We start from the raw sequence: 22,550 nt of genomic DNA on the forward strand, positions 1-22,550 counted from the left end.
GGGCGCGCACAAGCCCGCCGTGGGGCGCGGGGCGCGCCTGGCGAGGGCGTCCCCCTCCCTGCGGAGAGCTCGGGCCCCACGTGGGCCAAGCCGCAGGCCAGAGGTCGGGCTTGGACTCGGACGGGGCTTCGGGACGCGGTCCGCGGGCCTCTGGGGCTCAGCTCGGACAAGACGCCTAAGGGCTCTCTGGGCCACGGGGTCACCAGATGCGAAGGCACGATGATTGGGCAGAAGTTTAAAGCTCTGGGAGGAAGAAAGGGGACTGCCCCAGGGCAGCGCTGCACAGCCCCGCCCTCGTCCCAGGAGGCCCTGGAATTCAGATCCGCTCCCCTCTCTGCGGGGTGAGCAGCGGGAAGCCCGGCTCAGGTGGAAACAGGTGTAGGAGAGTGGGCTTGCTCTGCAGGGCTGCACCGGAGCTCAGCGACTGCACTCAGGCGTCTTGAGTTCTGGACCGAGGGCCTTGGAAAGCCTGGCCCCCTCTTTTTCTCCAGGGCGTCGCGCTGGGTTAGGTTAGAGAGGGATGTCTCCTAGGGTACAGATCTCCCACCCCAGGGCAGAGGGGGTCTTAGCCCCTGCCTAACTGGGTGAAAGACTAAGGGAGCAGGCTGGAGGGTGAGAGTGTCTGAGGAGGGAAAGGCTTGAGGGATCGACCCTACACGTGGACTGGCTACTGTTTCCCAAATGGCCAGATTTAAGACTCCTGTGCGTGTGTGTGTGACTTTTGCTGGTAAAATAATGAGCCCAGCATCTGTGTTATGTTTCTGTCACTCTCTAGAGGTAGGGCAGAGGGAGAAGTGGAAAGTGAAGCTTGTTTAGAGCAGTGGCTCTCAACCCCCCGGGGGCTGACTGTACCGGCCAGGGGATATTTGGCAATATCTAAAGTGGTTTTGGTTGTCACAGCTCCGGGGAGGGGGGGGTGAGTGTTGTCGCTATTTGGCACCTAGTGGATAGATGCTGCTAAACATCCCACAATGCACAGGGCGGCCCCCACAACCAAAAATGATCCGGTCGAAACGTCCACACCTGGTCCATCAGGCGACAAGCATGCCTCGTTTCACCGCACACCACAGACGTTGCAGGTGTTTTTCGTTTGTTTACAAATTGAACAGCCTCCGCCAGTAAAAAGATTAAACTCCGGCAATATCTCTGAGATATATGCCCGTACTTCTTATTGACGTCCCCTCCCTGCCTCAGTTTCCCCAGCGTTAAGGGAGGAACTTGAAATAAAACTACATAAGAGTAAGGAGTTGTGAGGGTAGTTATTCCCCTAGTAAGAGGCTGCCTTTGGTGCCATAAGCCTGCCTCTCCCTGCTCAAACCGTGGGCCCTGCAGGAGGCAGGTCTGGGTGCCGGGGAGGAGCTGAGGCGAGGGGCTGGGAGCTGTCCTGGAGTATTGCTCCCCGAGGGCAGCCTCCCACAGGGGCTCAGACGTCCCCCAGGTATGAGCTGTGTTCTCACAGATTTCTCCAAAGTTGGATCTCTGACATGGGCATGAATGCCCGATGCCATGTGACCTGCTGGAATTTTCCCTTCTAAACGCACACCTGACTCCTCTAGTATTTACCCAGGAAAATAATACCCAAGGGGTATAACAAGGCTCCTAATTCCGCGCGGCTCCCCGATCTGCTTCCTTCCGGCAATAAAAATTTCCACTGTGCTTAGAAGACGGGGTGGGAGAGCGAGGCACCCCCACTCCTGGAGTGAGCTGAACAATGGTAAGAGATGGAGGACATCGAAGCCACAGGACAGGGAGATTCTCCGCCCCCCCACCCCTGCCGGCAGGGATGACTCTGAATTGTTTGAGCTTGGCTGGAGGAATGTGCTCCCAGTTTTCGGGGAATGGGGTGTGTGGCTGTCACGGGCAGGATGGGATGAAGTGGGTGCCCAGGCCACCCCACTGGCCTCCATCTCGTTTCCTGGCAGTATCTATTGCCCGCTGTCATCTTTACTTCTAGATTCTGTCCTCCTGGCCCAGGAGCCCTGGTAGGGCGAGAGGGCAGGTGGCAGTTTCTGGTTTGACTTCTGCTTTTTGGGGTTTTTTTAGGTCTTTTAATTTTCAAAGGGTGGAGTGTGACTCCCATCTTTTCAGAAAAACAAAGCCACAGTTGTGGCCCCCAGCTGTCGTGTGCCCCTCGAGGCATAAGGCAGCACTCGGCCTTGCTCAAAGTAGCTCAGGAAGTAAGCAGCGAGCCCAGCGCCACCGGCCTGTAAAGGGACCACCAGGTGACTCCTACCTGGTTTGCTCACTTGCGAGCTGCAGCTGTACCTGGTCTCACACACACTCACAGCCCAAGAGAGGATTTCTCCTCTTCTAAGAGGAATAAATCACACTGCACACACTGCAGAGGCTAGGGGTCTGAGCTGGCTCCGGTCAGTAGCCGTGTTTTGCTGTGACCAGAGCTCTGGGCACTGCTGTCGCCTCTTCACAAGATTTCTGTCAACTTGCTGTGTAAACTCTGCCCCAGAGGAGATGAAGTGGTGTGTGTGTCTGAGCGTGCATGGACCGGTTCATGTCTGAGGGACTCGGATGTGCTGTCGCTTCCCTTCGGTTGGGATGAGCAGTAGTGGAATGGGGATGGTCGCGGCCCTGACCGCCCCATGGTGCAACGCTGGGGAATGTGCTCTCCCGGCCGCCTCTCTCCACTCCACCCCACACACCCCCGTGGGGCTCTGTGGCCTCAGCGTTGCCTTGGGGATTTCCAGAGTGAGCTCACTCGTCTGCTCCCAGCCACCTGTCCCTTCCCTTCGGTTGGGATGAGCAGTAGTGGAATGGGGATGGTCACGGCCCTGACCGCCCCATGGTGCAACGCTGGGGAATGTGCTCTCCCGGCCGCCTCTCTCCACTCCACCCCACACACCCCCGTGGGGCTCTGTGGCCTCAGCGTTGCCTTGGGGATTTCCAGAGTGAGCTCACTCGTCTGCTCCCAGCTTCCTATCCAGCTGGGCTAGGCCGGGGGAGGAGGTGGAGACATCAGCCCTCTTGGAGTGCAGGCTGACCTGGCTTGGTGGCCAGGGCGGGGAGGCTGCCAGGCTAGGCGGCTCACAGGATGCAGGCCAGGAGGAGGTGCCCTGCCTGCCCTGTCTCTAGGGAAAACACAGGCTTTTCCCAGGCTGCCCATAGTTTTTGTCACCTCACTATGAGAGAGATGAGTTAGATGAGCGTCCTTGGGAAAGTACAGGGAGCCTCCAGGGCCCATTCCTTCATTCAGTAAATTCATCCAGGGACCCAGAAGCAAATTGTTGCATTTCTGAAGCTGCTGGAAGGATGCTCCGGGTCCCCCCGAGACAGTGGTTGGTTCTTACGTGGGCAGTGCTAAAGGTGGGCCGATCAGGGACGCTGACCCGAGGGGGTGGGTGGGAAGGGATGACTCCCAGCTTGGGGAGCCAAGGTGCAAGGCACAGAGGCCGACAGGTATCCTGGTCTATGAGAGTGTGGGCAGTAGGATGGGGGTCACTTAAATAGCCTGTGCCTCAGTTTCCCCAGCTGTACAGCAAGTCACAGTCGTCTGCCTGGGAGGGTTGCTGTGAAGATTCTGCTGGTGGTTCGTGTGAAGCCTTGGGCCCAGTGCCCGGCCTGCCAGGAGCATGGCGAGGACCCCGTCGTGATAACGCTGTCGTGACTGCTGTCAGCGTGTGTGTGCACCCTTGGCGCAGACTCGTGGTGACGATGGAGCCCTTATCTCGTGGGCCGTTGGGGGGCTGGATGAGACCATGCTGAAGAAAGGTGGGGCTGTCGTTCCGTAGGAGTGGGGGCACCTCAGTGCCGTGGAGGCCCAGGGGTCGGAGGGTGGGTTTTGGTCAAGGAGGGGAAGGTCAGGCCGTGAACTGCCACCCTCGCCCAGAGGTTTGCCCTCCTGCCAGCGTGTGTGTCCTGATGGTGTGTGCGCGGAGGGGTGGGGGTCACTGAGGTGGTGCCCCTCAGCTCCGCTCCCGGGCTCTTGGGGCCGGGTGCAGGGCAAGCTGCCCAGAACCTTGGTTTTCTTCTCTGCTTCCCACGTGTGGCCCCAGAGGCTGTGTCAAGAGCATCCTCGGGCCGCCTGACCCTGGTGCCTGGCAGGAAGCGCCTCTTCTCTCCCCAGGTGGCCCCCGAAGGCCTGGAGGACGAGGTGGGGGGTCGGCTGTGGGATTGGGCTGGAGCGGGACTCAGAAGGAAGTCTGACCTCACCCGCCACCGCCACCACCACCGAAGAGAATGAGATAAGAACAGAAATGAGAGAATGTGAAAACTCTGTGATAATCTGAGAAGTGCAACCCAAGCATTAGGCGATGTCATTTCTGCCGGGGCCGGGTAGGTGGGAGGGGCTCATGAGTCAAAGGCCCGCGCTCCCAAACTCACCCCCAGACCTGGACTGCTCAGAGTCACCACCCAGGCCTGTTCTTTTGCCACTTATTCTCATCCGGTTCCAGGGTGTCAGGAGGCTGCAGTGAGTGAGTGAGTGTGTGTGTGTGTGGGCGGGGGGGTCACAGCCCCACCACCTCTTAACTACAGAGACTTGGACAGGTGACTTAACCTCTCGGAGCCTCAGTTTCCCCACAGTCAAATAGAGATCTGTCACCTCTGCGGTTCTTGGCTCAGATACAGAGACCCAGTGAGCGGTGACAGCGGAGGTCAGCCAAGGATAAGAGAAACCGTATCAGTTACTGGCACTGTTCATTCCTGATCTCACGTCATCTGTGGGAGGCCATCACCCCATTTCACAGCAGAGAAAACTGAGGCTCAGAAGTGGTAACTTGCCCAAGGTGTCCCAGTGGGTAGGTGGCCAAGCCAGCATTGGAGCCTTGTCTCCAGCACCCCAGCCCCACCCCCAGCCCTCATTCTTCAACAAGAGAACCTCAGCTGCTCCAAAGCAAGGTTGGGGGGGGTGATGAGTAGGTAACTGCAAGCCCCCCAATGTGAGTGGCCCGAATGGGCCTGTGCCCGGAAGCCCTAGGAGCCATGCGGTTGGTTGGGGCGGGGGGCCGGGGGAGCAGCCTCTACTAGGGAACCAGTGAGCCCGGGGGCAGAGTTCTGAGAAATAAGTTTTATTAGCTTCTTAATGACTTTACAAGCTGGAAAGTGTTTGCCTGGCATGTTCCCTCCCTGCTAGGGGCGACCTGTGCCTCCAGAAACGAGGGCCACCAGGCCCTGTCCCCAGTGTGTGGAGGCAAAGGATCCAGGGCAGCCCCGGGCCTGACTTCTGGCCGAGGGACGCTGGGCAAGGTGCTTCCGTCTTCGTAAGATGTGGCGAGGCTTTGGCTGTCGTCTGCCTGTGCTCCCGGGGTGAGCCCTAGCCAGTGGCGACAAGGGCACCTAGATTTCAGACCCCCGGGCGGCTACTCAGCATCTTAAGCGTAAACAAAGGGTGGCCCAGAGATGTTTAGTGACTTGCCCAAGATCACACAGCTGTCAGGGCTGTGCCTAAGACCCTGTCCCCGGTTGGACCGCGGCGTCACTGTCTGGAGCCAGGCCACAAGGCAGGTGGAAGTTGGGTGGACCCCACCATTGCAGACACAAGACAGCCCTGCTCAGGGCACCGAGGGTGATGGAGTCTGGAAACGGCCTGGTGGCACTCGGCGTCAGGGGCCCCCAGCAGGCGTGAAGCGGGCCTTCGCTGCTCCCCAACCCATGCAGCGCCCCGTCCTTCCCCCAACCAGAGCGTGCGCTAGGCCTCTGCCAGTTCCGGGGGCCGCTGAGGACCCAACTCCTTGCACCCCAAGACCCCGAGAGGCAAATCTTCATGCGTGTTTGGAGCAAAGTCCCGTTTGTGGGGCTCGGCGGTGCGAACTCCTCCCGTAACCTGTTCTCTGGCCGGAGAAGGACCGAGGCCCGCTGGGCCCCCAGGGGCCGCTTCTGACTCCGCCCTTCACTGCAGTGCTCAGGGAGCGGTAGAGCTGGCGTGGACTGCGCCACCTTCGCGGAGGAGGCTGGGCTGCAGGGCACAGCATCCGGGCCACTTCCCTCCGACGCCCCAGGCCACAGCTGTCCCCAGGGGACTGAGAGCTGCTGCTGCTGCTTGCCCGGGGGCAGGACACCTGTATCCTTGCTCAGCTGCTGTCCCCTTGTGCGCTTCCACCAGCAACTTCTAGAGTCTAGAGGGTCCCAGAGGGGCCTTTGGGCAGGCACCGTGGTGGGCAGGGCCCAGCACTGTGTCCAGTGAGGGACACCTGGTGCCCGTCCCTGTGTGTTCCCAGCAGCCGCAGCATCTTAGGATATGAGGACCTGGGGCTCAGGTATTCCCCACCTCAGCTGGCCTCCTGGACCCCGGGAGCCCCACAGAGGATGGGGCGTTCACACCTCAGCCCCACAGGTGTATGATCCCGGGAAAGCCTGCTCCATGGTGCAAAGAGGGGCACTGCGGTCTGAGCCGCTCTGAGAACGGGGCAGCCCCCTTCCCCGCCCCCCGCCACGCGCACACGCTGCTCTTGGCCGCGCGCGGGAACCCGGCGCCCGCTTCCGTGTCTGTGGTTGACCACGCCGCCCGAGCCGCTCTAACTGGGTCAAGGGGAGCCCAGAACCCGGGGTCCGATGGCGAAAAACGGGTGGGTCACCAAGCCCCTGAACCTAGGTCTCCAGTTTTGCCTGCTGAAAAGCCTTTAAAGGTGCGGGTTTTGACCTACGGGCCTCCCCCCATGCAGCGGGTGCCAGCCCGCGGGCCAGGCGGTCCTGGGTTTCCTCTCCCTGGGGGGCAGCTGGGCTGAAGCGCCCGGGCCAGTGCAGTGTGTGCAGTCTGTGTGTGTGCAGTGCGTTGTCTGCCAACCAGCACCTCTGGGAAGTGGGTGCTTGCCAGGGGGGAGGGAGGGAGACGGAAGCTTCTGTTTGGCTTCTGTTGACAGTCCCTTTCGTCCTCTGCCTTCTCTGACTCTCATGACTGGCCTTCAGCCTCCAACTGCTTCTTTCCCGTTTTGTTTCTTCACTTTTCGCCTTCCCGGATCCTGTCCCCAGACCCTCGGCCAGCCTTTTGGGCACTGTTCTGCCCTTTGCTTCTGTCCCCACTCCCTTTCGCCGGGGCTGAGAGGTGTGCAGGCAGGGGTGAGTCACTGGCTGCGCAGGCGGTGCGGGGACGTATAGGGAGACCAGGTTAGGCAACGGCCTTTATATAAGCAGCTCCTTCCGGGTACTGGGGCGGAGGGTGGGGGGCTGGAGCCATGCCCCAAGGTCAGCAGAACCAGGATTTTCACTGGGGACCGTACAGCGGGTGAGGGCCAGCTTCCTCTTTGTAGCTTTCTAAAAATGACTGGTTCCCAGAAAGGCTGTAGGGAGGGAAAATCGAGTTTCAGTTTCTGTGGCAGGGAAGCAGGGAGAGAGGCCACTTCCTCGCCCCCAGCCCTCTCTCTGCCTGTCATCCTGTGAGTCAGCAGAGGACAGACAGGCTCCCAGCAGCCCCAGCCTCCTCCCTCCCTGCCTGCCCGGGGTGCCCACTTGCCCGCAGCTAGGCGCCCCGGCCAGCTGGAAGTAACTTGTTCACTTTCTCAGTTCAGTGGACCTGAGCCCTACCCATGGGTGTTCCCTAAACTTCCTGATCTTCTTATCCGGTGGCTAATAATGGTCTGCCTCTTTCCTCTCTGGAGGGACTGCTCACCCCTGTCAAAGGGCCCCTCCTCCTCCTCTGTCCCCATTCTGGCCTCGGGCGGTCTGCACCCTCCTGGCTGGGGCCTGCCTGCTTCTGTCTGGGGCTGTGGCTGACGTGCTTGGAGCCTGGAGGTTGTGGGGACCAGGGAGGCTTCTGAAACCTGCCAGGCTCCTCCGTGCAGGTGAAATTGCGCCTGGGGGCAGGCCGAGCTGGTGGTGGGACCCTCCAGCACCCTGCCGGGATGGCCCAGGAGTGCTGGTGGGGACCTCCCTGGGGGACGGGACACCTTGCAGATCAGGGCTCAGCTGGCAGTGCCCAACCCCACCCTTGGTGGGGAAACCGGATTCTCCTGTGGCATCAGCAAGTGGGTTCTGAGTCTGCAGTTCTGTCACATGTGCCTGGTCCCGGCCGCTACTGGCTGTGAGGACTCCAGGGTTACAGACTGGGTAGGGTGCCTCAACTTATGACCTGGGGGTGATCTGAATGCTGCACTTCCCTTTTTCTGTGGACCTGCCCCACCCCCACCGTGAGCCCCGTCCCTTCACCCAGACTCCTTAGGGGTCTCCTAATTACTCTGGGTTTGGGGCTGAAGGCCCTTTTGGGGGAGGGCCCCACCAAGGCCAGGATCTAGCTTGGGCAGGTGGCAGTGGCTTGGTCAGGTGGGGCAGGCCCTCAGACCTCCCCCCACCCCACCCATGGGCTGGGCGAAGTGACAGGCCAGGGGTCTTAGAGCAGCGGATGTGACTGTGGGTCAGGAGGAAGCCTGGTCCCAGGATGTCACAATTTCCTGCAGAGCAAGCACTTCTGGGGTGCAGGAGATAAGTGTTGGGCGGGGTGCTCTCGAAGCTCCAGCACTCCTTCTGCCTGGTCACTGCCTCCTGGGCCCATCCACGCCCTGGACTTGGGGGAAGCAGGCTCCCAGCGTGGGTATGAGCACCCCTGCACGCCAGCTGCCCCCCAGCCCTCACGCCCTGAGCCCTGAGGAGGACACGGGGCTTCTGGTACTCCAGCCTGCCGTTTCTGCGTGGGCTGGGGGCACGTGGTCTGGGGAGCAGACCCTCCCTCCATAGCAGAGAGGGTCTGGGGGAAAGCGCTGTCTTTATGCCAAATACGTGGGGGTCCTGGGGGTCAAAGCCGGACCATCGCCTGTTCCGTTCCCTCGTTTAACAAGGAGGCTGAGGTGGGCGGGGATGGGGGGCGCTGCTGACAGGCCAGGACTGCCCTACGGAGGTGCACAGCATTGCTCCCCTGGTACCACGCCTTTCCCCTCACCCCACCCCCCGAACTCTGCTCTCTAGGGCCAGGCCACTTCTCCTCGGGACCCCTTGGGGCCGGTCCCATCTCCCCAGTCCTTCATCTGGGGTCGTGTCTGCCTTTTTTTCCTATCAGGAGGTCACAGATGCCACCAGCAGCACAGTGAGTCCCAGCCAGGGGTAGAATGGCCTTGGGATGTGGGGAGCTGGCTGGAGAGTCTAGGCTGTGCCTGGGAGGGGGGGACAGGAGGTCCACTGGGGACTCATCCTAAGACAGCGTCCTCAATCCTCAGCCCTGCACTGGTCACAGAGCCAGAGCAGGGCAGGCATTGCTCAGTGGAGCCTTCCAGAGGGGCCTGTGTCCTGGGCTGGCTGCAAGATTGGGGGTGACAGGTTTCTGTCCAGGGTGGACTGACCATCCGTAGTCATGCATGTGCCTGCCCTCTCACCTGTGTGTCAGACCGTGTGCTGCCCAGGGTTGTGGGGACGCTTACATGTAGGCAGATGTCTGTAGGATGCTATGAGAGCATGTGGGAAAGTGGTTGATTCTATCTGGTGGTGACAGGGTGGGCTTCCTGGAGGAGGTGACATTTTTACCTTCCTTAAAGCAACTGGTAGGTGTTGGCCAGGCAGACTCGGTGGAGCCTGGTGTGCCAGATGTAGGGCCTCAGATAATGGGAGGTGGGAGCTGCAGGGGGACGTGGCATGTCGGGGGTGGGGTGGGGGAGTGGGGCATAGGGCAGATTCTGAAGGGCACAGGGTGCTGACTCCAGGGATGTCTGTTCAGCTCTGAGTCCCAGAAGGATCGTACCTTGGTGACCTTATCAGAGCTCGGGCCTGGCAGCCCCCCCCCACCAGCCTTCCTCCGCTGCCTCCTTCCTTGGTGCTGCTTTCCCAAGGTAATGCCTGCCTGATGCCCTCTCACTGCACCCTGGTCCCAGAGGAGGCCAAGCTAGGGAACGTTCCACACCGGGGCCCCAGGCGAGGCTGTTGTCTTGGAGCTGTCTCTAGAGCGGGCTCAGAGTGGCATCGGCTCCCAGGACTCCGAGGAGTCAGCCTGCCCAACGCCGAGGACCGTCAGCTTGTGATCACCCTCGGCCAGTCTGCCCTGGGGCGTGGGGTCAGGACTCCAGCAATTGGGGAACGAGGGAAGGATGCCCAAATCTGTTGGTCAAGCCTTAAACGAAGTAGGAAGTGTCCCGAGCCCCAGCTCTGCCTTGGACCACCTCGCCCCGCCCTGGGGCCCCCTCCACACCCAGAGTCACCTGCCCCCAGCCTCTGGTTCACCCCACGGCAGCTCCTCTGGGGACCCAGGCCTCTGAAGAACTCAGTTTGCAAAGCGCTCGGCTCCTGACCGAGTTTCTCTGTGAGCTGGACTTTCCATTCTGCCTCCCTGATGGGGGCCTTCCAGCCCCACGTGTACCCCAGCTTTAGGGAGAGTAGGGGCCACCAGTTTCCCTAGTAGACCTCAGGCCCTGGCTCCAGAGCGCCCCACGTCCCAGCTGCCCCGCCTCCTGGCTGTGTGAGCGTGGACAAGTGACTTTGCTCCTCTGAGCCGCCATTCCCCTCCCACAGCGAAAGCGAGGATGATGTCTGCCTTGAGGGGGTGCTGAGGACAAAGTGGGGCAGCACGGGAAGGGCCAGCGAGGCCTGGCGCACCTGAGGGCTGGGCCCTGCCCTGTCTCCGACAGCCCTCGGGGCTCTACTCGGGGGGACCTGCCGCGTGCCCTGCTATGTCGGCAGGGTACAGCAGGACTTCTCAGAAGCGGAGAGGCTCGCCACCAAGTCGTTTAATTTTACATCGGGTGGATTTCAGCTCCATAAATTAACGAACCAGAACAGCAGTAACAAAACACTTCCAAATCGTTTGAACGCGGCCTTAAATCTCTGGTTTATTCTGATCGAAGAGAAATCTTCATCAGAAGGCAGCCAATAATTCCTGGTGGTGGTGGTGGTTTAAGTTAAATATTTCTAGGATAGTTATAGTCAAACAAACTAGAAGGACCATCTTGATTTTGGTTCCCAGCCCAGAGCAGGAATTTCTAGATGTTTATTTTGTTGGTTTTTTTGTTTTGTTTTGTTTTGTTTTTGTTAAATGCCCAGAGACTGGAGCTCCTGGCTGCTTGTCCCCCCCGAGTGCCCAGCTCATTGGCACGAGGGACCCTGACCCCAGTGGAGGAGGCGAGCATCCTTCGAATCCCTCAGCGCGAGGCCGGTGGAGTTATCCCCACCTCACAGATGAGGACGCTGAGGTCGGGGAGGTGTTGGGACGCGGTGGTCCTGACGTGACCTTTCTCACAGGCTCTGAGCACCAAGGGAGCTGCCCGCTTGACCTGGAGCCTCCCGTCCATCTTTCCACCTGTCTCTGCCCACATCCTCCTCTCCAGAGAGCTGAAGCTTGACCCAGAGCGTCTGCACAGAGTGAAGAAAGGACTGGAATATGCCCTAGAGACCTCCGCAACAGATCCAGGAAGCCGCGAGCTGAGCCCAGACTGAAGGTAGGAAGCTGGGTAGCTGGAGGGGCTGGCTGCTGTGCTGTTTGCTTTTCGACACATAGGTGGGGTTGCCACCTGTGGACCAGTACCCTTCTGGCAGTGGGGGCGCGGCAGTGACTATGCGGTGGCTGCTTCAGGCAGTCAGGGACGGCTCCTCGGAGGAGGCGGTGCTCAAGCTGGAACCAGAATGATGAGAAGGAGCCACGTACTATGCTGCGTGCTGATCCGATCTGGAGACGGAGGGACCGGCATGGGCAGAGGCCCAGCATTTAGGGAGCACTTACTTGAGATGTTTTATAAACACATTTATAATTCACATTTAATTCATATAATTCCCATAAATTCATCCCTTTAAAGCATGCAGTTCAGTGGTTTTTAGTCTATTCACAGGTATGTGTAACCATCACGACGGTCAGTTTTAGAACATGAGACATCACCTGTCGCCCCTCCCGGTGTCCCCCCAGCCCTGAGCACTCAGCCTTCTGTCTGTAGATCTGCCTAGTCCACACGCTCACGTGACCGGCATCCTGCAGTGTGTGGCCTCTGTGTCTGTCCGCTTTCACTGGGCACGACATCCTCAAGGTTCACCCGTGTCATAGCGTGTCAGCGCGTCGTCCCCGTTTGCGGCTGAGTACTCTTCCCGCGTGTGGGCGTAGCACGTGTTGTCTGTCTGTCGATGGGTGTATTCGGGTCGCTCCCACCTTTTGGCTCTGACGAACACGTGGCTGTGAACACAGCTGAACAGGCTTCTGTGTGGACGAGCTGCCTGAGCGTGTGTCATGCGTTCACTCAGTGACCAGGAGGAAGGAAGTTATTCTCCCTGTCGTAGGTGAGGATGTGGGGGACCCACGGTCAGGTGCAGGCTGCCGGGCTCTGGTCTGTGCTTTTGGCCACAAACCCCAGCACCTCCCAGCAGAGCTTGGCAGGTAGGGGATAATGAGGGGACCACAGTGGCCAGGTGATCGGGAGTGGGGAGATCGCCACGCAGGGCCCAGGGGCCCCAGTGAGAAGTCTAAGCTTTAGTGTAAGTGGGAACAGGAAATCCTGGGACAGTGTTGAGCAGGGAGTGACGTGATGTGATTTGCGCTTTTAAAAGCTGACTTCTGCTGCGTGGGGAACAGTCATGGAGGTGGGGGCTTGAGGAGCAGCAGAGAGAGGAGTCCGGAGGCCACTGTGATCCTTCGGGTGAGCGAAGGTGGTGACTCCGGTGGGGGCCAGGTAGGGACGGAGGAGACGGGCAGATTTGGAGCGCGTGGCTTCTGCATAGCCCTGCCGTCCCACACCTTGGCCCCACGTGCCCGTGGCTGGAGGGCTCCCATGTGACTCTCCCCCCAGTCTTGCACACCCAGAGTCGGCACCCACGCTGGAAGACGAGTGTGGGGTCCCTGGCCTTGTACAGGGCGCAAAGAAACCAGACCTGCCCCTGGAGCTTTGGGATGTGAGGTGAAGAAGGGGCTGAGGACTTTAGCAAGGAAAAGGTCCCAGGGCAGAGCGAGGGAAGGAGTGGAGAGAATAGAACAGGCGGAGGGCATTGATTCTGGTGAGCTCAGCGGGGAAGCGGGGCTTGGAGCCTGGGCTGCGTTTACCCAGATGGGGGTAAATGGCTGCCATCTCTCGGCAGGGCCATTTGGCAAGATCTGTGTCGATTCACGATGCCCTTCCTCCTCAGCCCGGCAGTTCTGCTCCCAGCGCTGTGGACTGTGCTGGTGCTCGGACCGTCCAGGCGAGTGTCCGTTAACACTGGACGCGAGTCTGAAATGCTGGAAACATCCTAAATAGCCACCAATCTGGAATTAAGTACATCTTGATACATTCCACTCGGCGAAACGTTCGCAGTTGTCAGGAAGGATGAGGTAGATCTGCCTGGAAGTGTTGATGGGACAGTGTGCAGAAGGCAAGGTGTGAGTGTGTCCCGGTCAGGTGCGGAGAGGCTTCTGGAAGGACAGGCGCACAGTTCTTTGCCGGAGGATGAGCGACAGGCAGGCCATGAATTCACTCTCTGCTTTATAGTCTTCTGCATCTTTTTTTTTTTTTTTCTAATTTTGTTAAGAGCATGTATCACTTTTTATCATGAGGATAGACTATTTTTCATCTGTGAAAAGAAAAAAAGCACCTGACAGGTGTCAGATTCCGTTACCTTGGGAGAAGGAACTGGGCAGCCACAAAGCACAGGGACAGATGGCTTTCAAGTCTATCTGAGAATTAGGCCGAGTCGCCACTCCCTCCCCCCGCAGCCCAGGGACTGCTCTGTGCACAGTGGTGGGCCCCTGTTTGTGGCCTGGTGCACCAGATTGCACCTGAGCCTTCTCCTTGTCCTCCCCCAAGACTTGCCCCTGGCGGCCAAGGTCACTGCTCTGCATCCTATGCCCTCCTGCGTGTGGTCCTTGCCTGAGCAGAGACCAGATATGGAACAATGTAGGGAGCCGAGGACTCCTCAGACCCTACTGGTCTGGAATGCGAATGGAGGACAGAAATAGCCGTTCTTGCTGTAGCCTGCTCAGCCAGATTTGGTCTCTGCCACATGGTTTAGTGTCCGGAGTTAGGTGAGAACCAAGTGTTTACAGGTTGTTTTCAGTCTGGTCTGCCCACACTGGCACCTGGGTCCTCATGGCCCCTTCAGTTCTGCCAATCTCAACACACCTGTGCCCCGTCTCCCCATCTCCACTCCAGCTGCCCTGCCCCACTGCCCACCATGGCCTCCGCTGACAAGAATGGCGAGAGCGTCTCCTCGGTGTCCAGCAGCCGCCTGCAGAGCCGGAAGCCCCCTAATCTGTCCATCACCATCCCGCCGCCTGAGACCTCAGCCCCTGACGAGCACACCAGCATGTTGCCCCAGGTAAGCAGGCGGCCCGGGGGCTCACTGCCTTGCCACAGGTGACAGGAGGCCCCGTCTGTCTTCCTGAGCCCCTGACTCAGGCCTGTACCGCTCCTTCCTGGCCCCAGATGTCACAGGGAGTAGGTCCCGAGCTCAGGCACTTCATCTCAGGGATGGCCGGGACTTGGGTGACGGGCACCTGCGTCTTCAGCCTCAGCAGCCTGGCCTCACAGCGCCTGGCACCTCGGATGGTGTGGAAACGAAGCAGCAGGCTGGACCCCTGGCCATCAAGAGCGCATCGAAGACGAGCCCGAAGCAGCGTGGGCTCCCACGCAGGCTGGGACATAAAGCGGGCTGCGTCAGTGCCGCGCGCTCACCCCAGGGGCTCTCCGAGCGTCACGGCATGACGAAGGAGCCCTGAACAGGGCGTTGGGAAAGTACATGCTAGGGTTTGCTGGAAAACATTCGGAAACAGTGATTTTACATTCAGAGCTAAAGCAGCTCGCGGGTGTAGATTGGAGTTGATGTTCATTCTCTCAGGGTTTCACATGGGGAGCCAAAGAAGACCCAGCCCAGGACCTGGCTCTGTGAAGTCACTGTGCACCTGTGCACGCACGCCCACCGTCTGTCCTCCACCCCTGCCCCCCTCTGCAGAGGCCCAGGAACCCGGCCTACTTGAAGAGCATCAGCCTCCAGGAGCCGCGGGGACGATGGCAGGACAGCAGCTCCGAGAAGCAGCCTGGCTTCCGCCGCCAGGCTTCCCTGTCTCAGAGCATCCGCAAGTGAGCACCCCGCCTGTCCCGCCCGACCACCCCCTGGTGGCCCTGCAGATTCTCGGCACCCAGACCTTGGCTGCCCCTGCTCCCCGTGTCCCGGTTCTAGAAATTGTAGGAGGCAGGCATCGGTGAGCAGCTTCTCCCTGCAGGGGTGGACGTGGGATCCTAACACCACGTTACTGGGGGGAAGCCGAGGCCCTGGGGGCCACGTGCCTTCTAGAAGGTCACAGTGTGGATTCGAGGAGCTGGAGGTGGGTCACTGCCCCTCGGAGAAGCTCCCAGAGGCCTTCCCGGCCCAGCTCCTCCCGCTCTGCGAACCAGAGGCTCTGCACGCACACGTGCCCGTCACCTCACATCGACCCTGCGCGGGCACGCGGCCCGTCGTCCCCGTGGTGGCTGCGCTGCCGTGCGTATGCGTGCGCACGCCCACCGTCGCTGTCCCGCAGGGGGACCGCCCAGTGGTTCGGGGTCAGTGACGACTGGGAGGGGAAGCGGCAGCACTGGCAGCGCCGGAGCCTGCACCACTGCAGCGTCCGCTACGGCCGCCTCAAGGCCTCGTGCCAGAGGGACCTGGAGTCCCCCAGCCAGGAGGTGCCTTCCTTCCAGGGCGCCGAGTCCCCGAAGCCCTGCAAGATGCCCAAGGTCGGCTGCATCGGGGGGTCAAGGGGGTGGCGGGCGACCTCGCCCGGGGGGCCAGCTGGTGTTGCTCACGGCCGCCCTCCCTCCCAGATCGTGGATCCGCTGGCCCGAGGCCGGGCATTCCGCCACCCCGACGAGGTGGACCGGCCCCACGCCCCGCACCCACCGCTGACCCCGGGCGTCCTGTCCCTCACCTCCTTCACCAGCGTCCGCTCCGGCTACTCCCACCTGCCTCGCCGCAAGAGGGTGTCTGTGGCCCACATGAGCTTTCAAGCTGCTGCCGCCCTCCTCAAGGTGAGGGGCCTCCCGGCCGCACCCTCTCCCCGCGAGCAGCCCCTAAGAGCTCACCCAGGCGCCTTCCTGTGTGTGTGCCCAGCGCAGTGGACGATGCCTAGAATCTCTGGAGACAGGGGGCCCTGCAGCCTCCAGGAGCCGTGGGGACTCCTGTCCTAGCCCCTGTCCTAGCCCCAGTCCCCTCCTGAGCCCCGGCCGCCCCTCTAGTGTGGGAAACTGGTCTCTGCTCAGACACACAAGCTGGGAAAGCAGATGAGACGTGCAGTTAGTGCTCGTCGCCCACGTTTCCCAAGCCCGTGTTACGTGCTGGGCACGGGAGCTGCAGAGTGAAATGAGCCACGAGCCAGTGTCACCGCCTTAGAAGGGCCCCCGGCCCAGGTGAGGGCGATGTCGTCATTCAGCGTGATAAGTACAGGGCCCACCCAGAGGAGGTGCCACTCCGTCTCGTCTGGGAGAGGGACTGGTGTCGGAGAAGGCACTTGAGCTGAGCCCAGAAAAGTAAGGGTGCTTTCCAGGAAAGGAAGGGAGGGAACAGCATTCCCGGTAGAGGGAATAGCCTGTGCAAAGGCCTGGAGGTAGGAGGGCAGCGTGGCACTTTGGGGGAGTGGCAGGTGGTTCCTTGTGGTTTCGGTGGGGTGGTTTTATTTACAAGAGGAGTGGCAAGAGACGGGGTCGAGAGCTGGGCAGGGGCCTGGTGTGCTGAGCCGAGAAGCCAGGACTGGAGGGAGCTGGCCTGAGCCTTGGGAGTTAGGGTACAGGATGGGTGGCGGGGTGCCAGCTGCTGGGGAGACGATAACAGCAAACTGGATGTGTCCAGGGCGATGGAGATGCTGGGCCTGTCCCCGGCCTTCTCTCCCAGGTGCTCCATGCTCTGGGTCAGGTCCTGCCTTCCAGGGCACTGTCCCCAGCGGGGTGAGCTTGACGATTCCTTTGCTGTCGGGGGAGCCTAACCTGAGCCAGATGCCTGTGCCTCTGCCCTGTGCACAGGGGCGCTCGGTGCTGGATGCCACTGGACAGCGGTGCCCGGTGGTCAAACGCAGCTTCGCATATCCCAGTTTCCTGGAGGAAGATGCCGTCGATGGTGCAGACACGTTTGACTCCTCATTTTTTAGTAAGGCAAGCATGGGGTGTGGGCCCTTCGGGCAGGGGGACAGGGTGGCCTGGGAGCTAGGAGAGGTGACCTGGCCTTGACCATGCTGTGCCAGATGCCCCTGAGATATCCGAAGGCCCGTCGGTGGGATGGGGCGTGCCACCTTGCGGAGCTCGTGGGCCCCCGTCTTTCTGTCGGGTAAAGTGAGGACCTGGGGGTGGGACGGGGTGCCGGCCAGGAAGGTCACCATCATGGCCGACACACACGAGCACTTTCACTTTCCTCCCAAAGAGCCTGCCTGTCCCGCCCTCGAACTGAGCTGCTAGGGGCAGTGTTGGGGACAGTGACTCCTCACATGGTCTCTTCCTGTGTCTCCCACTCCACCCCCACCCCAGGAAGAAATGAGCTCCATGGCAGATGATGTGTTTGAGTCTCCCCCACTCTCCGCCAGCTACTTCCGGGGGATCCCACACTCGGCCTCGCCGGTCTCCCCCGATGGGGTGCAGGTCTCTCTGTGAGTTCTGGGCAGTCGCTCCTACAGGCGGAGGGGCGGGGGGCACAGCCGCAGAGAGGCTCCCTGGAGCCCAGCGCTGCTGCTGGAGGCTCCCCTGGCCACAGGCTCCTCCGGGCTGTGTGTGGGGTGAGCATCAGGCTGAGAGCCGCCCTCCCCGGCAGGAAGGAGCACGGCCGCGCCCCGGCCCCCAGGGCCAAGCGCGGCAGGCGCATCGCCTCCAAGGTGAAGCACTTTGCCTTCGACCGCCAGAAGCGGCACTACGGCTTGGGCGTGGTGGGCAACTGGCTGAATCGCAGCTACCGCCGCAGCATCAGCAGCACTGTGCAGCGGCAGCTGGAGAACTTCGACAGCCACCGGTGAGCCGGAGGGGCCCCGTCCTGGGGCCTGTCCCCTCCCCGAGCGTGAGCGTCACCCGGGAGGGGTCCTCGGGCGCTCGCTGCCTCTGCTCCACGCTTCCCTAGCTCTCGGGCAGCAGTCCGGCAACAAGCGTTCACACAGGCCCTGCAACAGCGTTAGCAGAGGGCAGGGGGGAGGGCGGGGTAGGTCAGGGGGGCAGCGAGAAGCTGTAACCATGAGGGAGGGCTCCGTGGGGGAAGACACACATGAGGACCTTGGGGAAGGCTAGAGGATCGGGGACGGGCAGTTCTTGCAGAATGGACGATCGCAGTGACCCGATAGACAGTAGACCCCAAATTACAAAAAAAATCAGGTGATAACAGGCCTGGTCCGTGTCCTGGAGGAGGAGGACAGAATGGGAGGGAACAGCTTGGGGGCAGGGGTGCAGTCAGGATGAGCAGCAGTTAGGTGGCCGAAAACAGACGGGAAGAGCATCCATGGCAAAGAAGCATCCGTGAAAAGGCCCTGGGGCTGCAGGGAGCAGGGCGTGTTGCAGGAGCCGCAGGAGGGGAGGCCGAGGCCGGGGAGGTGGACCTCGCAGCCAGTGGGAGGCGGCCGATGTTCAACTTCATCCCAAGGGCTGTGGGAAGCCATCCAAGGGTTTTAAACTGGGGGAGAGACACTTACAGGCGTGTTTTGAAAGTCGCCGTAGCGAGGGATGAGTTGCAGGAAGTGGAAGGGGAGGGCGGGAAGCTGCCGAAAGCTGAGTGGCTCTGCTGAACGCGCGAGGCCTCTGCCCCAGGCCCTACTTCACCTACTGGCTGACCTTCGTCCACATCGTCATCACCCTGCTGGTGATCGGCACCTATGGCATCGCGCCCGTGGGCTTCGCACAGCACGTCACCACCCAGCTGGTAAGTTGGGCTGAGGACGGCTCCGCCCCGGGGGTCCCAGCCTCCCTAGAGGCTTCCGTGTCATAGGCCACCCCACTCCTGCCGTGGCAACGGCCTGGCTCAGACAGGAAGCTATGCTGGGCTCCTGCTGCTCTGCCCCTTGGCCCCTTCCCAGGGTCCCCGACGACCCCCAACCCCGGGACAGGAAAACGCCTGAGCCCCTCCCTCTGTCCCAGGTGCTCAGGAACAAAGGTGTGTATGAGAGCGTGAAGTATATCCAGCAGGAGAACTTCTGGATCGGCCCCAGCTCGGTGAGGGGCCTGGGGGGGACCAGGGTCTCAGCAGGGCACCCCTGTCGCCCCCTCCAGCTGGGCAGGGAGGGGATCAGCTTCCCCAGCAGCCCCCTCCCCCCATCACGAGAGACTCAGCGGAGCCAGGGCTGGGCCCGAGCTCACTCCCTCCCCCCCACAGATCGACTTGATCCACCTGGGGGCCAAGTTCTCGCCCTGCATCCGGAGGGACGGGCAGATCGAGCAGCTGGTGCTGCACGAGCGAGACCTGGAGCGGGGCTCGGGCTGCTGCGTCCAGAACGACCACTCGGGCTGCATCCAGACGCAGCGGAAGGACTGCTCGGTGGGGCAGGGGCCGCCACGCACCCCAGGCCCGCCAACCCCTGCCCCGCGGCTGCTCGCCCTGGGGGAGGGGCCCTTCGAGGACAGTGACCATGTCCCCTCTTCCTTCCTCTGTCCCTCCCAGCCTCGTGCACCCCCATACACAGCCCTACACACATCCGTAAATGGCCCAGCACGGGGCGGGTGCCGACCTCCCCAGCCCGAGAAGTGGAAGCTGGGTCTTAGGACTGTCTCCCAGGGGCGGGGGTCTGGGAGATGGGCATGTCCCGAAGGGTCCTCTGAACACGGTGGGGGTGGCCCTGTCCTGGCATGACCAGCCCACCTTTCTCCTCCAGGAGACACTGGCTACTTTCGTCAAGTGGCAAGATGACACCGGGCCCCCCATGGACAAGTCCGAGGTGGGCCAGAAGCGGACGTCAGGGGCTGTGTGTCACCAGGACCCCAGGTACAGCCGAGGGTCGACCTCGGCGGGGCTGAGACCGTGGAGTTGAGCATCGTTGTCTGTGCTCCCGCGGGGCCGCTGGCAGGTGGCCATGCAGGCCGGGGGTGCCACAGCCCCTCATTTTGCCCTCTGCCTCCAGAACCTGTGAGGAGCCAGCCTCCAGCGGCGCCCACATCTGGCCCGATGACATCACCAAGTGGCCCGTGAGTATCGGGGGTGGAGAGTGATTCGAGAAGGGCGGGGAGTGTACCCCTGCTGACACACAGGCCCACCCCCATTGACGACCCCCTCGCAGATCTGCACAGAGCAGGCCAAGAGTAACCACACAGGCTTCCTGCACATGGACTGCCAGATCAAGGGCCGCCCCTGCTGCATCGGCACCAAGGGCAGGTGAGCCTGCCGGGCCCCCCGCCCAGGCCTTCCCGTGCTCCTTGTCCGCCCCGGGGCCATCCGCGGTGTGAGCAGGACGGAGCGGGGCTGTCCCAGAGCCCAGGTCTCAACAGAGGGCCACCGCCTTTCTCGCGGGGGTGCCGGCTGTGGCCAGGTGCCAGCAGGGGCCCCAGGGCCCTGACACACCCCCTGCCCCCCCATCCCCCAGCTGCGAGATCACCACCAGGGAGTACTGCGAGTTCATGCACGGCTATTTCCACGAAGAGGCGACGCTCTGCTCCCAGGTGAGGCAGGGCCCGGCAGCTGCTGGGGTGTGCGGCTCTGCCCACCTCATCAGGGCCTCCGACCCAGGCGGGTCCTAGGCGGTCACCCCCACACGCACTTGCCACCCCCAGGTGCACTGCTTGAATGAGGTGTGCGGGCTGCTGCCCTTCCTCAACCCCGAGGTCCCGGACCAGTTCTACAGGCTCTGGCTGTCCCTGTTCCTCCACGCTGGGTAAGCCTCCTTGCTGCCCACCCCCCAGACCCCGTGGGGGCTGCCCGCCCGGACCGCCAGTGGACAGGCGCCTGGGCCAGGGCACAGCCAGCACAACCCTCCAGACCCCACGGGCCGGCGGCCGTGGGTGGACGCAGGAAGGCTGATGCCGGTGTGTGCCCCGCCCCAGCGTGGTGCACTGCTTTGTGTCTATCATCTTCCAAATGACCGTCCTGCGGGACCTGGAGAAGCTGGCCGGCTGGCACCGCATCTCCATCATCTTCATCCTCAGCGGCATCACGGGCAATCTCGCCAGCGCCATCTTCCTCCCGTACAGGGCAGAGGTAGGGCCTCGGGGGACTAGGTGGGAGGACGGGAGGCCACCTCTGCTGCTCGCCACCCCTCCTACCCAGAGTCCGCCAGCAGGACACGTGACCCCTTCTGTGCTGGGCTCAACAGCGGATGGACAGCTAAGCCGGGGCTTGTTGGGCGATCCCTTAATCCCGGGCTCCAGGGAGCAGTGACATCTCTGAGTCATGCTCTGGCCCCGCCCCCCCTCGCCACCTGGAGCAGGCTCATCTGTCATGCCTCATTGCACAGGGCACTGGAAGGTCTCCACCTTTGCTGAATGCATGGCGGAACCCCCTCAGCCTTGGTCCAGCGGCTCCAGCTGCCTGCCTCCCACTCCCCATCCCCTCAGCTTCGGGGCCCCCACTCCTGGGAGGGTCTCCCAGATAGGACGGCCAGGTCCCAGGGCTTCAGCCTGGCTGTGTCGGGGGCTTCCTGCACCCCCAGTACCGGGAAGTGACAAGTCTCCCCTCCCCCCAACCCAGGTGGGCCCGGCGGGGTCCCAGTTCGGCCTCCTCGCCTGCCTCTTCGTGGAGCTCTTCCAGAGCTGGCAGCTGCTGGAGAGGCCCTGGAAGGCCTTCCTGAACCTGTCGGCCATCGTGCTCTTCCTGTTCGTGTGCGGCCTGCTTCCCTGGATCGACAACATCGCCCACATCTTCGGCTTCCTCAGCGGCATGCTGCTGGCCTTCGCCTTCCTGCCCTACATCACCTTCGGCACCAGCGACAAGTACCGCAAGCGAGCCCTCATCCTGGTCTCGCTGCTGGTCTTCGCCGGCCTCTTCGCCTCCCTGGTCATCTGGCTCTACGTCTACCCCATCCATTGGCCCTGGATCGAGTACCTCACCTGCTTCCCCTTCACCAGCCGCTTCTGCGAGAAGTACGAACTGGCCCAGGTGCTGCACTGACCACCTGCCCGGCAGGGCCGGGCGAGGCTGCTACCCGCAGCATCGACGACATAGGGACCTGCCTGCCGGCCTGCAGAGCACCCCATCCGCTCTCCAGGGATCCATCTGTGGCGGTGCCCAGGCCCCAGTCCCAGGCGCTGCCCTCAACCAGGCGAGGCTGCCTCGGAGACGGTCATGACGGCGGGTTCCTTGGGGGGACTGAGGTCCCCCTCAGGCCTCTCTGTTGCCAGCCCTGGCTGGGGGCACCCTGAGCATCTGCCTCACTACAGCTCAGGGCTCAGGCCACCTCCTGGGGGTGGGTTTCCTCCTCCCCAGGGTCCTCAGGCTGCTGCCATCTCCCGCACCAGCCTCTGCTGCTGGTGCCTCCTCTCCCACCGTTACTGTGAGTGTGCCCTCACCGGGGACGTGGCCAGGTGTCACGTCAGATTCCCACCCCTGCCTCACCGCAGCCCCCCTCCCTGTTTCTCCTCCCCGCTCTGCCCTGTGAGCCCATTCGTTAGTGGCGTGCCGGGCCTGCCCGTGAGGTGACCAGACGCGGTTGGAGCGGCCTTGGCCGTGGTCTGTGGCAGAGACGGAGCACGGAGACGCAGATTGGGGAGCCTGCTTCCTTCTGACAAGCAGAGGCTGTACTCCCGCCCCTCCGGCCCCACCTTCCAGCCAGTGTTCTGCCTCGTGGGCAGCTCTGACTGCGACGGCCCCCACCA

At 61.9% G+C, this 22,550-nt stretch overlaps 1 protein-coding gene across 2 annotated transcripts in view; it reads left to right on the forward strand.

The window, feature by feature from the left end:
• The window catches only part of RHBDF2 (rhomboid 5 homolog 2), a 22,635-nt gene extending 585 nt beyond the window's left edge, over nucleotides 1-22,050 (forward strand). The window contains exons 1-19 of one of the 2 annotated variants that reach the window (XM_025047143.1): nucleotides 7,064-7,174; nucleotides 11,104-11,300; nucleotides 13,968-14,133; nucleotides 14,767-14,894; nucleotides 15,335-15,530; nucleotides 15,618-15,821; nucleotides 16,809-16,937; nucleotides 17,307-17,425; nucleotides 17,587-17,781; nucleotides 18,564-18,675; nucleotides 18,891-18,965; nucleotides 19,126-19,287; nucleotides 19,622-19,731; nucleotides 19,868-19,931; nucleotides 20,024-20,118; nucleotides 20,327-20,402; nucleotides 20,514-20,614; nucleotides 20,784-20,937; nucleotides 21,427-22,050. In XM_025047143.1, the coding sequence (XP_024902911.1) occupies nucleotides 13,990-14,133; nucleotides 14,767-14,894; nucleotides 15,335-15,530; nucleotides 15,618-15,821; nucleotides 16,809-16,937; nucleotides 17,307-17,425; nucleotides 17,587-17,781; nucleotides 18,564-18,675; nucleotides 18,891-18,965; nucleotides 19,126-19,287; nucleotides 19,622-19,731; nucleotides 19,868-19,931; nucleotides 20,024-20,118; nucleotides 20,327-20,402; nucleotides 20,514-20,614; nucleotides 20,784-20,937; nucleotides 21,427-21,846 (2,484 nt within the window). In that variant the 5' untranslated portion in view covers nucleotides 7,064-7,174; nucleotides 11,104-11,300; nucleotides 13,968-13,989 and the 3' untranslated portion in view covers nucleotides 21,847-22,050. Of the gene's footprint in view, nucleotides 1-7,063; nucleotides 7,175-11,103; nucleotides 11,301-13,967; nucleotides 14,134-14,766; nucleotides 14,895-15,334; nucleotides 15,531-15,617; nucleotides 15,822-16,808; nucleotides 16,938-17,306; nucleotides 17,426-17,586; nucleotides 17,782-18,563; nucleotides 18,676-18,890; nucleotides 18,966-19,125; nucleotides 19,288-19,621; nucleotides 19,732-19,867; nucleotides 19,932-20,023; nucleotides 20,119-20,326; nucleotides 20,403-20,513; nucleotides 20,615-20,783; nucleotides 20,938-21,426 lie in introns of those variants that run through there. The other variant, XM_025047142.1, reaches the window with a different exon arrangement.
• Nucleotides 22,051-22,550: the final 500 nt, after the last annotated feature.

This window comes from Pteropus alecto, unplaced genomic scaffold, assembly GCF_000325575.1.
Source record: "Pteropus alecto unplaced genomic scaffold, ASM32557v1 scaffold134, whole genome shotgun sequence".
Lineage (NCBI taxonomy): Eukaryota > Metazoa > Chordata > Mammalia > Chiroptera > Pteropodidae > Pteropus > Pteropus alecto.